The sequence below is a fragment of the Podarcis bocagei genome (assembly GCF_964188305.1).
Source record: "Podarcis bocagei genome assembly, chromosome: 6".
NCBI classification, from domain to species: Eukaryota; Metazoa; Chordata; class Lepidosauria; order Squamata; family Lacertidae; genus Podarcis; species Podarcis bocagei.
Window position 1 is genome coordinate 73,924,359 of NC_138130.1, and position 18,848 is coordinate 73,943,206.

Here is an 18,848-nt window from a genome sequence, read left to right on the forward strand (position 1 = left end):
AGGTAGGAAACATTTTTCAGCCTGAGGGCCACTTTCCTTTCTGGAACCTCTTGTTGTTTTCAGGGTGGTTGCCCCCTCTGATTTTCTCACCCTCAATATATTTGGACTTTTCCAAAAGTTTTGGGTTTCCTTGAACATGCTGATACTTCCCTCTTGTTTCCCACTGGGTTCCTGCTGGTTATAACCTTGTTGGCACTCACTGGCTGCATTTGCAGTTAGAGGTAGTGATGATAAAGGATGCAATCCTGTCTGACTTGCAAATGCGAAATAGCATTTACAAATCAGAGTAGAGCCTTTTCCTGTCAGATCGCCTCTGCCACTCAGTTGTGCGACATCACAACTAGGGAATTCATTCCTAAGTTATAAAAGAAACAAAACAAACCCCTACAGCTCACGTTTTGCCAACTATACATAAACTGCTCAGAGCATAATGATGGTGGGGCTAATAATAATAATAATAATAATAATTGCTGCTATGTATTACATACAATATAGACAATAACTACATGTTGTTAATCTTTGCATTCACAGAAATTTGGATTTTACCTGTTTTATGGCTGCCTTATGCAACGAGACCCTTCTCCTTACTTGAGAAGCTGTTTAAAAATAATTCTTCAAGGAAACTCTGAATGAAATATACCAATATAGCTCAGTGCTGCCTACGTTGTACTTCACCGGCAGGTGCAGGAGCCCAGAAATACACTGTTCTTAGAAAGGGCACTTCAGCAAAGTTCTGTCATTTCTGCTGTTACTTTTCTAGGCCTTCACACTTCTCTATTTAAATCCGCAATCTTTTTTAACATGTGGCGAAATTAGAGGGACATTCCAGACTCTTGTCACATTCAAGCTGCAGTTCCTCTTGGAGGGGCCAGCTTGGAAAGACAGTAGCCATTTATTCTCCAGTTAAATCTCCCTTGAAAATATTTTTTCACATCAGCTACCACTGAAGGAAATGTACCACTCTTTCCAACGTAGCTCTGAGCCTCTTAGTGCTCTGTATTGCAGATTTACTCCTGTCATTTATCAGTAAGACTGGCAACTGTGTTTGACCATGACCATAGTACAGTGCATGTTTTGCTTCTACCACACTTGAAATTGGGCAGCTACAGTTACAGACAGTTGAGCAAGTGAGAGAGTTTACATTAGGATTGGGCTCAGTGATAAAGAGGTTCGACTCAAGGATGCAGAAGCCACTTCACTATTTTTGGGCGACCTCCTGTTCTGCTTCCAAACATAGGCACTCAACCAACCTGAGTTCCCTATTACAGGGAGCAAGTGGGACCTACAACATATTATTGCAACATACCCCCCTCCTCCAAAATGGGTGCTCATGTTCAGGGTTCCAGCCACAGCATCCCACTCCCCCCATGGCTCATTTTTCTTTCTTTCCCAACAGCCATATAAAATACCATGTCTGCTTAGCACACTGAGTCCTTGTGGGACTGCAGGAGGTGTTGTCCCCTTGTTGTTGCTTTAAAAAAAAATGTACAAACTTTGGGGTTCCCCCAAACATGCTGCCATCTCCCTCTTGTTTCTCACTGGCCTGATTTTACCTACAACCCTGGTGGCACGCAGCAGCTGAGTTTGCTATTACAGGGAGTTAGGATTAGAACAACCATCCAGCATTTTTGCTTTAAGCACTGGTTGTACACCTGCTTTAGAACTTTAATAAAATGTAAGCATCAGAAATAGCAAAGGAAGAACAACCCAAATTTGTTTGGCATGATTTGCGCGAGTATCAGTTTTTGTACCTTTATAAACTGGTGTAAGCTATTTTGGAAATGAATTTTGTAGCAGGTGGCTTTGAAGCGGAAAGGAACCTGGAATTTGACAGTGTGTCATGGATGTGCTTCACATGAATTACTGTGTGTCTACCCTTCCTCTAAAAATAAAACCCAGCATCCTTTTTATTTTAAATCTAGGGGCTGCTCACTCTTGCTTCCAAACTCCCCAAGAACTCTCTCACATTAACCCCCTAGAGCTCCCCCTTGCTACCCAGCGCAACTACTAAGCTCACTTTTCACCTTTCCAACCCCACTTCTGAAGCCACTAAGGGCTTGTTTGGGGGGATTTTAAGGGGAAATGATTTAACCAGAGAAGAAACAGGAGAAATAGCAGAGATGGGTACAGTGCAGAAACAGACACCTAAAGCTAATACAACAGAGCCTTCTTGCTACACTCAGTATTGTTCTGAACTGCCCCACCCCACTCCTAGCATTGTTTAAAACAGCCACTTTTTTCCTTTCAGTGTTCCTCCCTTTGCACTGTGCTCAGACCTCTCCCTCTTCTGCTGCTTTACGGAAGTGAGAGATGAAGAATTAGAGCTCTCACATATTCCATAGTACCATCATGCAGTGAAGGTACTTTATTCAAACCCCTGCCATTGTTTAAAACCACCATTTCTCTCTCACATCTTTCCATCCTTCTTTACTTAAACTTTGCCTGCCAATTCTCCCTTTTGCTTTTCAGTGGGCCTGTTTTGGCTCCAGTCCTGTCACTACTCAGTCACCTGGAAAAAATTTCCTATCCAGGACGCGTAGCCATTGATGGCATTGTGGGACTTGGTCATAGTGCACCTTGCAGGCTATCCTGCATGCAATATGGATTCTGTAGTTAAGATAGCTCAGTCAGAAGAGCATGAATCTCTTAATCCCATGTTGGGCAAAAGATTCTTGCATTGCAGGGGATTATGGTCTCTTCCAAATTCTATGGTTCTATGATCCCTATTGTCCATTTGCAAAGCATACTCAGGATAATAGTTAAGGCCAGTAAGCAGCATGTGTGGTGGGAAAGAGCCACCCTCCCCACACAAGCATGTTGCTGCTTACCTGGACAGGGCTCAGGTGGGGCAGGAGGATGGTGAGGTTGAGGCTGTGCTAATACAGCGCTGAGAATGCCCCGACCAACTTGGTGCTTCTTAGGATGCACCTGCACAGTCCCAGTCTTGTTGCTGCCTTGACCACTCTCAGCCCTGTCCAAGTAAGCAGCAGTGATGCTTGTGTCTGGAGGGCAACTCCAGCTCGCTACACACACTGCTACTGGTGAAGGTTTATTCAGCGATGCCGCTAAACAGCATTAGAAGTGCCATACAAGATGTCACCAAGGGCCTCTTCCTCATTCATTCATTCATTCATTCATTTTTGCACTAATGCTAGCATTCAGGAGACGTTAGGTAGTTCACAAGAAATTGATTAATGATCCACAAATGGAAAGAAGATTTCCTTATTATACAAGATTACTGGCTTTATTATAATGGGGAAGATCCATATAACCAATGGATCAGCATTTGTAAACCAGTGGATTATACTTGACAATCTTTTAAACTGTATTCCCACTTAGTAAACTTAAATAATAAGTTCAGTATGCCCATTAAATACCAAGATGTCACACCACAGCATTTTGAGTATTTACTTTGCTCATTTTGTTGTGGAAGAAGTAAGGCATAGCATCAACCATACATATGAGAAATGAACTCTCTTTTAAAATATGTCTCACCTTATCTGAGGGTGGGGTGGCAAGGGGGTCCACTGTAATTTTGTAGTTTGCCTAAGATATTCCAATGATGAGGCATCATGGAAGAAATCCCCTTATAGGAACCCTTCTCTCATGCATTGAATCAAACTGTTATTCTGGAATTGAAGTTTCACTGCTGAATTCTCATTTGCCTTGGACAGGATGAAGACTGGGTGCTAAGCAACTCATTGACCTTAAATACCAGCTGTTTCGTTTCTCCATCTTAACAGTTTTCTGTGGGAACTGCCACAGTGGTAACAAATGATGCCTGAACTGTTGCTCGTGGCCCTTGAAGCAGTTCAAACCCAGTTGAAGAAAGGAAAGACTCTCTGGTGTGCAAGTGTGCCATTGCATTGCCCTTGTCCTTTCAGAGCAAATATTTGGCTCCAAGTGAGCCAAGTAATTAAAGAATCAACAGCAGTGACAATCATAATGGAAAGCTGTGAAGTTCCAAAATAGTGGATTCTTTGAGACACATCAGCACCAAAAAACTAAACTCTGTTTTAAACTGATTCAGCCATAAGGCCTTCCATAAAGAGCTGCAAAGGCTTTGTTTTTTGTTTCTTTTTAGAGATATTAGCCACTTCATAGAACTGCAGTCTCTAGCATTGTTTAGTTGGGAATGTATTACAGAGTGGACATTATCCTAGGAATCACTGGTCAGGTCGAGGTAGTGAGGTCTGGGGCAGAAGGGGAAAGGTTGAGGTAGCAGATGCCACACATCTCACAACCTAATACACCTCTGGTGGTATTATTTGCTTCAGATCTATTGCTACCTTCCATGAAACAGATGTTGTAGGTAAAAAGCTATACCTGTTCAAAAGTAATAAGATATAATCTATATGCACAGACATGCACTTTATTTCCTCTACCCGAGGATTCTAGTGACGTAATATTTCCATTTCTATTAATATTTTTCCTGCCAGTCAGTGAAAGTTTATAGACAGGGATGAACTCTGGCACATAATTATTTTGTGTTATTTACACAATAGGATAGGAAACCTGTAATATCTCTAACGAAATAAACAAGATTACATCCAAAGCAGAATTGTTATCATTTATATTTGGAAACCTCACACTAAAGACAAACATAGTACAATTTGTTACACTGAACATCCACACAACAATTTCTCTAAAATGACATTAGAATAGAAGACCTTACCATATTTGAGAAGGCAGCTTCCTGGCTAATTTCCTTTTTTCTGCCCCTTCACAAAGGACAAATCCAGGTCAGCAAATAAAAATGTCTCTTTACAGAAGTGAAATTCTACTTGAGCTTTATCTTCTGAGCACCCAGAGCACTCATTTCAAAAAGCCACACAGTTTGCTCTTTTTGGAAGCTTTGGAACAGTTCCCCTCCCTTTGTATTGGGTAGGTTTAGATCCAGCAGTGTACAATCCAGGGACCTGAGAGACAGCACTGCAAAGAAGAGATGGGAGGGGGCCAACAGTGGCACTGATTTAGACCAAACTCTAAATATAACGCAACCCACTTTCCATGCTTCGCTCTCCAAATACTGACCTTGTTGGAAAGCTGACCTCTCCTCATTCTTTGCAGAGGAGATAGGACATAATGCAAGTAGCAGACATCTGCTTGCAGCAAGCCAGGTATGGACGCTATCTCTATCGCAACCGCATCCTGCTTAATTTCTGTCTGTGTGCATATTTTTTTAAAGGGGTATTCTCAGAGGAATGACTGCTTCCAGTATTCCCCCCCTCTTCTTTAAGCCTGGAAGAAAGGGGAAACTTCCCAGTGGAGAAGCCCATAGCATTTCCCCTTTTAGTCAAAACAAGAAGCTAGTTTGACTGTGCTACAGTTTATATTAATGCTGCCCCTGTATGTAGCTTGAGAGCATGGAAAACTACCCTGCTTGATAAGAAACCATTCCTAGGGTGGTTGCTTAAAGGTAAAGGTAAAGGGACCCCTGACCATTAGGTCCAGTCGCAGACGACTCTGGGGTTGCGGCGCTCATCTCGCTTTACTGAACAAGGGAGCCGGTGTACAGCTTCCAGGTCATGTGGCCAGCATGACTAAGCCGCTTCTGGCGAATCAGAGCAGCTCACAGAAACGCCGTTTACCTTCCCGCTGGAGCGGTACCTATTTATCTACTTGCACTGCATGCTCTCAAACTGCTAGGTTAGCAGGAACTGGGACCGAACAATGGGAGCTCACCCCATCGCGGGGATTCGAACTGCTGACCTTCTGATTAGCAAACCCTAGGCTCTGTGGTTTTAACTCACAGCGCCACCCACACCCCAGGGTGGTTGCTTAGTCATTGCCAAAAAAAGGGAGGAAAGGCATCACACAGAGAGAGGACACAGGCTTGCAAACATTTGCATATGCTAATTTATATGTATAGGTGCTGGTCTAGAAATAATTACTATAATTTAAACTGGCCTCTACCAAGCTGGTGTCCTCCCGATATTTTGGCCTACAGCTCTCCTTATCCCTGGCCATTGACTGTGCTTGGTGAGACTGATGAGAGCTGGAGCCCCAAACATCTGGAGGATACCAATTTGCAGGAAGCTGCTTTATACAGAAATGCCTCTCATCGTGATATGGAAGACCATGACCTGATGAACTGCATGCTTGCTGAGTCTGCTGTTCAGTGGTATAACTGTTGGTGGGTGACTTCAAGGTCGGTGCACTCCCTTCCTATGGCTCTTAATCTCTAAACTGGACTTGGGCTAGGCAGCCCTCCAAACAGAGAATACCTTTAATCTGAGAACTGTTCTCTGTAAAGTAGGAGTTGAGAGGCATCTAAAGTACAACCTTCAGAGAAGAAGTATGAGTAATGTAACCATGTGGTTTGCAGGTCCTGGGTTATGCAGATGCTTTGATTTACTGTTCTCAACCATGGGCACTGATGAGTTTCTCCCTAACCTCGGCTTGCAATTTCTCAAATAATTTAGAAGCTGAGCAGGAGTATCACACATGCTTGTAGATAGGAGGGACTGCTTGTCAGAAGTCCTCTTGTGTATCCCAAATACCCCATATATATATCTAGTTGGGACCAGGAAACAGGCTTTTTTTTTAGCTGTATTCAGGCTCTGGAATCTGCCTCTCCTCCTCTCTAATGGCTTTCTGTAAGATGGTCAAAACCTTCCTTTTTAAGAAGGGTTTGGGGATCATAAATGGCTGTCCTCTTTTTGAAGTGAATTTAGTTAAACTAAATTATTTTTTTATGGCTGTAGTGCTTTTGTATTGCTGTTTCAGTATATTATGGCTGCTTCATTTTATTTATAGCCATGACATTGTGTTTAAAATTGTTACATTATTGCTTTAACTTACGTTGTTAGCCACCTTGGTCTTGTTGAGGAAAAGTGGGATATACAGTGGTACCTCTGGTTGTGAAAGGGATCCGTTCCGGAGACCCATTCGCAACATGAAAAGAGTGCAACCCGCAGCGGCACATCTGCGCATGCACGAGTTGCGATTTGGCACTTCTGCGCATGTGCATGATGTCATTTTGCGCTTCTGTGCATGCGTGAGCGGCAAAACCTGGAAGTAACCCTTTCCGGTACTGCCGGGTCACCGCGGAAAGTAACCTGAACGAACGTAACATGAAGCAAATGTAGCATGAGGTATGACTGTAAATGTTTTTGATGAAAAAAATATTAAGGGTAAGTATGTTAACCTCTGTTTAAAGCAGACAAAAGACATAGATAGCTGTGTTGATCCTTTGGGAGTGGGGGAGGTGGAATCCAAAAACCAAAAAGGTTTATTAAGACCAACCATAATGTCAGGAAACAATGAGTAAGCTTTTAACTTCTCCATAAGGCTGGATATTAAACAAAACCTGGGATCAGGAGGGTGAAAGGGCTGAGCTTGGTGTTGGAGCCCCAAAGTCTGCAGTTTCTGTGAGTCTTAAAATGGAATGCAGACTTAATTACTCTCTGAACCTCTGCGATTTCAGCTGTTCCCAAATATTCCCCACCTCTTTTGTATGTTTGCTTGTTTGTTTAGTGTTGCTGGGGAATATTAAACTTAGGGTGATCTGCATTGATTTGTTTGTAATGTACCATGTATGAATGATTGCTTGTCTCCACATCAACATCACTTATAATACATTAAGGGAAATAAAAGAAGCAATGAAAATTTAAAATGATGTGGACATTCCGTGAACCACCTCGATGGAGGCTCATGGACCACAGTTTGGGGACCCCTACTCAGACTGACAGCTGTCTGTACCATGAAGTAGCCCCTCAAAGTATGACTAGCTGGTTTGTTGTGCAAAAATGTACAATATGTAAAGCATGTAAGTCATGGGCATTGCAGGAACCAAAACAAATATATGTATGAGGACTTGAATCATTTCCCAACTTCAGCATATTTTTGAAAACCCTGAATATCCCTGCCTGGAAGTGGTTAGTCACTTCTGCTGGGCTAATATTATATAATTGCTTATGTCAGAACATATTTTCTGCCTTTTTTATTCTGTCAATATAGTTGAGTCCTAGGAAACTGTTTAGAAAGTATCAGTTATGAACTTGCCCTGCTCCTTCATTCCGGAGGTCTGTTCTTAACCTCAAAATGTTCTTAACCTGAAGCACCACTTTAGCTAATGGGGCCTCCTGCTGCCACTGCTCCGCCGGAGCACGATTTCTGTTCTTATCCTGAAGCAAAGTTCTTAATCTGAAGCACTACTTCTGGATTAGCGGAGTGTGTAACCTGAAGCGTATGTAACCTGAAGCGTATGTAACCCAAGGTACCACTGCATTTATATACCACCCTATACCCACAGGTCTCAGGGTGGTTAACAGAATAAAATCAGGATATAAAACCACAAAATCCATAATCAAAATAAAAACAACAACCCAATAACTCCCCCCACCCCACCCGCACACACTCATTTTAAAGGGGCATAGGATGTCAGTCAAATCAACCAAAGGCCAGGTTAAAAAGGAACATTTTTGCCTGGAGCCTAAAGGTGTATAATGAAGGCGCCAGGTGAACTTCCATGGGGAGAGCATTCGCCAGATGGGGAGCCACTGTAGAAAGGGCCTGTTCTCGTGTTGCCACCCTCCAGACCTTTCGAGGAGGAGGCACATGAAGAAGGGCCTCAGAAGATGATCTCAGGGTCTGGGTAGGTTCATATGGAAAGAGGCAGTCCTTGAGGTATGGCCGTCCTGAGCCATTTATATGCCAGTATGAATTTCATGGTGGAACAAAGAACAAATAGAAACGGAATATCACCTTTTTACCTGGCTGCAGCAGGCGAGATGGGACAGCAAGACCTACTTTTTCCCCTTACCTGAAAAAAGCTGCCCTTTCTCTCCTTCCCTTCCTGGACTCCCTTAGTCTTGCTGATGTAGCTTTAATAATTGGTACCTGAGAGAGCTTTCCTCTCCCTTTTTCCTTTTTTTGGTCATGTCAATTAGATGCTAAGCCCAGAGGCCTGGGTTGTTGTTTTAAGTCTACACAGTATATAGCAATTTTTAGCCATTTAAACTGTCAATAATACCTTCCAAAACCAGAATTCAATCCTGATATTTCTTCCAGATTAAGTAACAGTTTATTGCATTTGAACTGTGGAAAGTTTGCACAGGAGCAGGGAGCATTTAATATATTGCTATGGGGTGTCTTGCTCAGATTCATGTAATTAAACCATAGAATTGTAGAATTGGAAGGGACCGTGGGAGTCATCTAGTCCAGCCCCCTGCAATGCAGGGATATTTTGCCCAGGGTGGGGCTTGAACCCACGATCTTGAGATTAAGCGTCTCATGCTCTGCCAACTGAGCTATCCCAGCAAGATGCTGAACTTGTGTCATTCCAAGCTGAAAAAAAGTTGGAGGGTCTTGCATACTGCAGTCCAGTTCCAAAGTAAAGATGGGCAGTTGACAGGTGGTGCATTGTTTGCAAAGTTGTATCCTGGAAGCCATTTGTCTACTTTTAGAGTGCTATAATGAGCAATCTACAAGCAGATACAGGAGAAGAGGCTATTTATGACTCTGCTTTGGGGGCACCTCCCTCTCCGCTTTCTGAACATGCCAAGTCAGGATTTATAAAGAAATGTTAAAGTTAGCTGTCAGATTTTCTTGGCAAGCTGTAGACAGTACAAAGTCTCTAGGTTACAGTATGCAGAGGGTATCTTGGGAAGCAGTTGACTCAGCATATGGCTACCTGGATAGAGCAATACAAATATATTCCAGTGCATAGTAAATGCTGCATTGCAAGTGAATTTTGAACCTCTGGATCATGTTGAGTGTTCCTCTGGAATCTGATAAACTGGTATTCCTTCCATCTTCCAACCCCCCTCCTTGTGCAGTGCAGGGAATGAAATGTTTCCCCTCAACCATAATACCCCAAGAATATGTAAAAGCCACTAGATTTTTCTTTTCCTTTTCTTTTTGGCCAGTGGAGGAGGCATTGCACATCCAAACTGATAGGCACTCAAGCCCCCAAGTTTACTATTGGAGGAAATAATTGCATCAATGTCATTTGATCAGAATGCAGAACAGTGGATATGTTTTTGATATTTACTTTTGCCTTTAGGTCTGTCACCTGATGCCTCTTCGGAAGAATGTGCTGGCACAAGTAAAACAGAGCAGCAACATACAACCCTTATGCCACCTACTTCAAAGAAAAGAAAACAGGTTGGTTGGTTTTATTCTCACGACTACCTGTGCAGAGAAAGATGATGCATAATGAAAAGTAGGCAATGGAATTTCTGTGCTGCTTGTTGGGTAGAATCCAATACTTGATTTTCTGGGTCTATAGCAGGTCTACTCGTTGGTACTTGGTTGGCAGCTCTACAGTTCAGCATCTTATCTATCACCAGTTTAGTGACCACAGTGTGCAAATGTCCACAGTTATGCTATCTTCTGCCAATGGGAATTGTAGTTCAAAACATCCAGAGGGCACTAGGTTGTGAAAGCTTCTTTAGAGTTACAACACTAGAAAAAAGCAGTGTAGACTCTGAAGCATTTTGTCAAAAACTACAAAGACCTCTTAAAGTCTTTTGCATCTTAAATTGGAGCACTTGAAAAATCCAAAATAATTTCTGAGTGGGCAGATGGGGACAAACATTTCCCTACCAAAAGCTAGCAGGTATGGAATTTACCAAGACATACTGCCAGACATCTTGTATGCTGACTGCCTGTTTTGCAAAGGCCTTTGGCTAAAAGCAAATAAAATAAAAGAAAAGAAAAGAAAAAGAAAACCTGAGTACCTTTTAAAATTAATTTGTTACGTTTTAGTATATACTGCTGTTTCAGCCTGTTCAAGCTGATTTTCTGCATCAAAGCTTTCTTTTAGAACACTATATTTCTGTGTTGGTGACATCTCAATGTCTGGAAGGCGAGGGGAGCAGATTTTAAAATAACTGTTGCTTTGAAGACCAGTCTGAAAACCCGTTCTTCCAGGAACTTTGCATGTGCTGTTGCCATAAGTTAGACTTCGGCAAATGCGCCCACAGTGCTGAACGTGGCACTGCCCTCTGATGAGTGTGATGAGCACTCCAAACTTCAAAGCTATAGGGGTGGGTAGGATTGTCCATAAAGCTGGACCATAAAGAAGGCTGATTGACGTAGATTGATGCTTTTGAATTATGGTGTTGGAGGAGACTCTTGAGAGTCCCATGGACTGCAAGAAGAACAAACGTATCCATTCTTAAGGAAATCAGCCCTGAGTGCTCCCTGGAAGGACAGATCCTGAAGCTGAGGCTCCATTACTTTGGCCACCGCATGAGAAGAGAAGACTCCCTGGAAAAGACCCTGATGTTGGGAAAGATTGAGGGCACAAGGAGAAGGGGACGACAGAGGACGAGATTGTTGGATAGTGTTCTCGAAGCTACCAGCATGAGCTTGACCAAACTGCGGGAGGCAGTGGAAGACAGGAGTGTCTGGCGTGCTCTGGTCCATGGGGTCACGAAGAGCCGGACACGACTAAACGACTAAACAACAAAGGGTTGTCCAAGGAGTTTTATAGCGATTCTCCACCAGTCCCAAAGTTGGGAGGAAGGCCTCTTCCTCTGGAAGAAGAAAAGCAGACAGGGTTGTCATTGGCTGCCAGTGCTTGAAGGCACTTGGAGCACCAGTGGGAAGTGGCAGCTAACAGAGCATGCTTGTCCCATGTAGCCTTTCCCTTGGAAAAGATAGCTGGGTGGAACATTCGGTGCTGCTTCTGGAAGACACATCACCATCACCTTCTGGCAGCAAGGCCTAACAGTGCATGCTTCAAACACACCTCTGGCCTTTTTCTCTGGAAGTGCAGGCCAGGTGAGGAGGGCTCTGCCAACAAATTGTTGATTCCCAATAACCACATACACATCACTTCTCAGTGTTGCTGGTGTGGGTCAGATAAATTGCTTTATTCCATTGCAGATCACTTCTAATCATTGTGACCCTTCTTGGCCTCAAATTAAGCGAAAATTGTGAAGGGTAGAGTCAGATACTATTAAACTGGCAGGGTGCAGAAACAGATTTTCAATATGTTCCTTTAAATGTACACCCCCACAAAAAACCTCCAGTCATGTGATGTTTTCTAAGGCACAGGACATGATTATACATTGAGAAAAGGTCGTTCACAAACAGTGCAGCAACAATCACTTTCTGAGTGCATTTTTCTTGTTCACTCTATATAATTAATGCCAAGTTTTTTTTAATTTCTGTTGTGCTTAAAGCATGCAGTCAACCAGCTGTAGATTCCATATCTAGAATGGAGTTCATTCATTATGGAACATGAAGCCAGTAGTTGTTTGTTTGTTAAATGGTAAACCTGCCCTATTCCTGTTGTTAGTTCCCGCTTATCTCCAGCTGCAGTATGCTTTTGATTTCTTCCACGGCCAGGCTGATTTGGACAGATCGAGCATGATCCAGAATCTTTTTGTTTTTGGCAGATCCTGGCAACCGAGACATGTGCTTAATTCCCACACACCGGCTCAGTTGTGTTTCTAAAGTGTTTTTAATGATGATGTAACTCAGCCCAAATGCTCAGCTTCTTTTCCTTCTTTCTTTCTTTCCCTGCCCACCTTCCCCATCCGCAGGCTACAGAATGTTTCCTTGGTGCAGAAAAAGAGGACTCTGCAAATAAAAACGAAAGTGAAGCAAAGCCAAAGAGAAGAAGAAAGGTACTGACTCCTAACTGACATTGCAACATAGCAGCATAAATGCTTCTCTGGAGGCTGTTATAAAATGCTTCAGAATTGTTACGAGACAACACAAAACAAATGACTTTTTAAAAGCTTTAAAGTTTATCCCCACACCTTACCTTTTTAGTTCTGAAGGTTATTTTTCAGTCACTGAAAATAATTTGATTCATGAAAACTCCATCCTTGTTTTATCTTACTCCACTAATATATTTGAGCTAAATCCCTGTTCAATATACAACTGATTAATTTAGTGTAGGGAAGTATTTTTTGCATCACCCCAATCTCCACAGCAGTTCCAGGGGTTCCAGGCGCTTACCCCAGGGTCTGTGTTTCCTTTAGGACAATGAGGCACAACAGAGACTATGGTGTCTTTAGGATATATGGTTTGTTTACACGTATACACAACCCAATCCTGTTACAAATGGGGTTCAAAGCATTACATTCCAGGAGCCTCCTGTTTCTCCCATTGTGGCAACCTCCAATTCAAACTGTCTGTCCACATTAAAACAGTAAAATTATTGGTAAAAACCGTTCAATACAACAATTTTAAACATTTTTTAAAAATTAAAGCATGTGATATCTGGGTAGGTTTGTCTAAACAAAAATGAATACAAGAAGAGTACAGTGAAGGGACATGCCTTATTTGCATCATGTAAGGTTTGGTTTTAAAAACAACATGAATAGCCATGAAATATATTTGAAGTGAAAACAGACATTGCAACGTTAAACTTGTTACAAAAATGCTAATAAATCAAATTTCACATTCAAACCACTAGGGATAACTGTCTGCAGGTTATAAATCCAACATACTCCCATTGAGAAGGTAAAACATGAGGATCTTGTCCTTTCTGAGTTGATATATGGGTGTGCTCAGTTGCCAAAAACTCCCAACTTCTCAGATATAAGATTGTATTTCAAAAAAAAGCTGAGTTGATTTAGCATCAGGCTTTTAAGTTCTGCTATTACTCTTTTCACTTATACATTATTTTAAAGCTCTATTAATTTGTTGCACATACCAACACGAATGTAGTATCTTTACCCTTGATTCAACAGGCAGATGCAAGATATCCAAATGCTCTATCAGGAGTCGCTTGTCAAAGTGCTACACCAGGCACACACCACTTGTGACCTACCAAGCTGAACTCTGCCTGCCAACCATGTCTGGAAGTCCACATGGGATAAAATAAGCTTCCTGTTTGTGTTACCTACCTGGGAATCCAAAAAAACAGGAGGTGTTTTTGCAATAGGTGGCAGGTTGTGCTCAGCTGAGTGGGTCGCCAGCTCTGCAGACCAGATCCACATTAAAAACAAGCACACAAAATCCAGCTTTAAGAAGAAGATATATAAATTGTCCGGGTGTTCCATATGTGCAATTTCTCCAGATAATTCACAGTTTTAAAAATCCTCATTTCAGTTGTGAATAATTGGGGTGATCATAAGAGCGGCATACTCCACCCAAACACTGTGCACTTGCAGGGGCAAACAGGACTGTGCTTTCTATTCTCACTGAAGACAGTGGCTGTACCTTGGTGTCCATTTGTTTGGCAGCATGTGTAAAAGGGGACTAGTATGTACACCTCTGACGCATATTCTTGAATACCCCGGAGTTTCTGACCATGTGGAGAAGGCTTGCACATATACAGTGACATGTGCAGAAGGCATTTCCATGCATTTCACTGAATACATAGACACTGGGGCATGGCAGTTTACCAAAAGGTAAAACAAGAAAATCAAGAAAAGTTTGCAACCCTGCATTAAAGCACACAGAAGTAAATATTCTAAAACAGATTAAAATTACAACAACTTTCTAAGCATCTGGATCGGCTTGTCTGAACAAGAATGCCTGCTTGATCTCAATAGGCAGGGAGTTCCAAAGTGTAGGTGTGGCCAGGCTAAATGATTGAGTTCTTGCAAATGCAGAACACCTTTAGTAGTGCCGATTTTGCTGATACACTGACAGTCTGGATCCTTGTATAGCAAAAGAGCACCAACCACACACAAGAGGTACCAGCTAGCTTAAGAACACCCCAAAGTTTGCAGTATTAAGAGGGGAAAAATACTTTGCCAAAATATCTGAATAAGGACTGGGCATGCTCAGGGGCTAGGGAATATGGGAGCAGGGCAGAAGCAGAAAACCAGGGGAATGAAGTTGAGTGTCCTGGAAAAAGCTTGTGTGGCTGGTTAGAAACCTGAATTGGAGTGCTCCACTCTGCAGCATTTTATCATACCTGAGCACCGTTGATAGACGTCGCCTCTGTGAAATCGGCTAAATTCCTTTTTAAAGCTGTCTTAGCACTACTCTTTCTATAGAGCGTGTTGCTGCCAATTGTGAACCTGATTTGACTCTCTGCCTTTATATTTTGACATGAAGCTATCCTTGGGGTTCTCATTCTGTGTTGGGCTTTGTAACTTCTGGCAAAACAAGAAGCAGTGTGTTTGAAAAGGCAGCTATAAGGTCTGACAGAGAGATCAGAATTAGTGATGCCAGTGCATCACTAAATGATGGCTTGCAGTGATTAAACGAATGCAGCAGACATAATATGACACATTTATTCTAAAGCAAACAATATCCTTTCTAGAGGCACTTTGTTGGCTACTGTGAGAAACAGGATGCCAGACTAACTAGGCCTTCTATCTGATCCAACAGAGCTCTTCTTAGGTTCTTTCATATAATTGTAGAGTTGGAAGGGACCCTGAGGAACATCTACTCCAGGGGTCAACAAACTTTTTCAGGAGGGGGCCGGTCCACAGTCCCTCAGACCTTGTGGGGGGCCGGACCCACCCCTTCCTGAAAGGACCCCCCTGCTGCCGCTCATGCTGCAGCCGCCAACGCCGCCTTGTCTTCGGCAGCGTCATCATTGTCCTCTGCCTCGGCCAATGGTCTGCAGGGTGCAGAGCCCATGCTGCTGGCCTGCGCAGTGGAGGCAACCTCCCTGTCGCCGCCCCTTCCTCCTGCTTGGCTCTTGGCCATACGCAGCTGCCTCAGCAGGAAGGAAGGGAGGGGCGTCGCCCAGAGGCGTCCGCAGCTTCGGATTGGCCACAGGAGCTTCCTGCGGCCAATCTGAAGCCGCGCCAGCATCGCCACCCGCCCAGAGGCATCCACGGCTTCAGATTGGCTGTGGGAGCTTCCTGCAGCCAATACCAAGCCACATCAGCACTGCGGAAGTCAATCCCCGCGCGGCAAGGCCTTTGTGCCGTGCCGCTTTAGTGTGGGGACTGACCAGGCAGACGGCAGGGTCCGCAAGGTTTGCGGGCCGGATTAACGAGCCCGGTGGGCCGCATCCAGCCCCCGGGCCTTAGTTTGCTGACCCCTGATCTTTTCCAACCCATTGCAACGCAGCTGTCCCATATGGAGATTGAACCTGCGACCTTGGCATAATCAACACCACACTCTAACCACTCTATCCTGAGTTATCCAGGCTGTCTTAAGCAGACACTGGGTGCAGTTGCCATACCTGAATATATATTCACAAGCTCACCTGGAAGGATGTAATATCCATGTTAAAAAAATGTTCCATTGGAAGGTTTTTGTTTTGTTTTGGAGACTGACATCACATCTCATTTTTGGTGCTTTCCAGAGCAATATTTGTAGCATTATAGCACTGAATCCCAGAATGAACAAGCTGTAAGGAAATAACAGCAAACGTCTCTTTGTCCCCACCCCCAATTCTTTCTTTTTAAAAAGCCTTTTGCTCTTTAGCATCTGGAATGAATTAGAAGCAAAATAATAAAACTTCCTGCGTGAAGAACGTTTCCTCCCACAGCTCTTTGAAGGAAGGGAATATATTCAGGTGTCCTTGTTCTTACCGTTATGGAATTTCTTGTTAATATCAGCATCACCCTCCAGAGTACCATTATTTTCCTGAAGGAATTGAGTGACTCAATGAATGATGTAATAGCGCCATGAAATAGTGCTCTTTCCCCCCACCTCCCGGCTTTAAGTGAAGTGAGTCCCATTGATCTTTGTCAGATTCTTATCTGCTTATGTATGCTATGTTAAACAAATGCAAAAGATCACTCTGAAAATTGCCCAGGAGACAATCTCTGCCCTTAAAGGAAAATTTTAATTTGTTGAATTAGAAAATACAAGCATGGATGGTGCTATGGTCTTGAAGGCACAACAGTTCAGCTATACCTTTCTGCTTGGAGATTTTTTTTAATGCTTGTTTGGGCAAATCCCAAAGAAACTTGATGAACAGCTGAGCAGAGATTTGGGGGGTGGTTGAGTGAAATATGGATAAAAGCCTCCCATTTGATGTGACTCCACATTCTTCAGGGCACTGCAGAAGCTATATGCACAAACAAATATGTTAAAGCTGTTTAAACGTGCTAAAAAAGCAACAGCTTTTAGATAGCTTTTGCCATATCCATCTAAAGTATTCTAGACTGAATCCTGGTGTCTTAATCCATGTAGGCGACATAAGATGTCCCACATATAAGGTTTTTGAAGACCTATTGTTTTCAGGCTAGAAAAAGAATAGAAAACAGTGTATTTATCAGCAAGAGTGCTGAAGATGGAATCGCTGTGCTGAATGTGCCTCTTCTTCTGTTTCTTTAGAAGAAAATTTCTGATGTTCTTTCAAAATCATCTCCAAAACCAGGAGTACCTGAAGACCTACAGAAACTTCTTAAGGAACATTTTTGTGCTAAACGTTCAGTGATTGAATTAGAAGAATTACAGTTGCCAGGTAATGAAATATATTATACAATGAAGGATATTATAAAAGATGCACCAGCAGAAAGAACAATAGGAATGTTAGTTTGTAACACAACTGTGGCCTGGTTCGTTCATGCTAAACCGTGCTGCAACATTTAATTCTGATCCCAGCCGAGCAATGTAACTATGATTTATTAAATATAGTTAAAGGTCAGTCATTAACCAAGGTTTGTTCTTGGTAAACCTTTGCTAACATTAACCATACTTTAGTGTGATATGCAAACCCAGAGCACCTCCTTAACTATGGTTAAGGAGTGATCACCACCCAAAAGCTACAGAGCCGCAAGTGAAGAGCAACAGAATATTCAAACCAATCTCAAGTGTCTGCTACTCTCACTGGTGCTATCCTGCGACATCATAAACCAAGGTTTAAGTGATTGTCTGCCAGGCACCTCCCCTTTAACAATGGTTTAATAATCTCTTTTTATGTAAAGTGCCCTGGAAGCATGGCTGAGTGTAAATTCCTAAAGACAAATACCTAAATAAAATAAAACACATTGAAAGAAATGGAACTGTGTATGATAGAGTGGGGGAGATGTTTTGGATCTCTAGCTGCTAACGAAAGTCAGCAATAACATACTTGTGAAAGCAGCAGGATTTCGTGTATCACTATGTAAGCCCCTAGCTCTGGAGACACAGAAAGTATAGGATTTGCTGCTTTAGGCTGAGCCAGGGTTTGGTGTGGGTTGCAGGAACTCTTCTGTATAGTTGAACTGTGCAGTTTTGTGGTATTGGTTAATGATTCAGCTCTTGAAAAAGAAAGCTGCAAACATTCCGCAGCATGCACAGCTGGTTAAGCAAAGCTATGTTTAAGGATAAGTTAGGAGTGGGCTGTATGGCGAGATGATTTTAGAAGGAATCTGGGTTGGGCTCAGTGCTTTTTTTCAGGGTGTACTCAAGGATACACAGTACCAGCACCTATTTTTCTAGGGGGAAAACACTGGTTGGGCTAAATGTTGTTCCCATCATTTAGCTAATCCGCTTTAAAGCTTCTTGTTATTAGCTGTGAGTGTTTGTGAAACCCTGCCTTTCCAAAGAGCACTTTACATGGTTTTGGCAAAAGAGCTTTCCTGGAAGATTTAATCAAAGGTCTTAGTTTTAGCACCAAGCAACAATATTCTCTTGCGGTTTCAGATGCCTGTTTCCTCCCTGCAAATGACCTCACCCACAGTTTTTCTTCCTACCTGAAAGAAAGTGAGTAGCTCATTGGTCTGAAGGTGTTGTGTGCATATAACTCTCATGCCCATTATTTTCCTTAAAGGATTATAATCAAATTTAGATTTCCATTATTAGTCTATATAAAAATGTTTCTTATTCTACTGTCTGTTTTCTGTATAGATGCATTACCTTAACGTGGTTAGATTATGTTTGTTTTGGTCCTTTAAACAGAATTGGTTATTTTCTTAATGTTCAGCAACAAACTTGCTTGCTTTAGGTACTTAGTGATGGTTGACAATAAAAATTTTGATGATTAAAAAGACAAGAATACATACACATTTACTCATTGCAGTCCAGTTATCAACAAT

General features: G+C 42.5%; 1 protein-coding gene across 2 annotated transcripts in view; it reads left to right on the forward strand.

The window, feature by feature from the left end:
* Positions 1–18,848, forward strand: part of CMSS1 (cms1 ribosomal small subunit homolog) — a 184,089-nt gene that overhangs the window by 158,549 nt on the left and 6,692 nt on the right. Inside the window, exons 1-5 of one of the 2 annotated variants that reach the window (XM_081199082.1) lie at positions 4,985–5,120; positions 10,010–10,110; positions 12,501–12,584; positions 17,164–17,293; positions 18,457–18,516. In XM_081199082.1, coding sequence (XP_081055208.1) covers positions 10,081–10,110; positions 12,501–12,584; positions 17,164–17,293; positions 18,457–18,516 — 304 coding nt within the window. In that variant the 5' untranslated portion in view covers positions 4,985–5,120; positions 10,010–10,080. Of the gene's footprint in view, positions 1–4,984; positions 5,121–10,009; positions 10,111–12,500; positions 12,585–17,163; positions 17,294–18,456; positions 18,517–18,848 lie in introns of those variants that run through there. The other variant, XM_081199081.1, reaches the window with a different exon arrangement.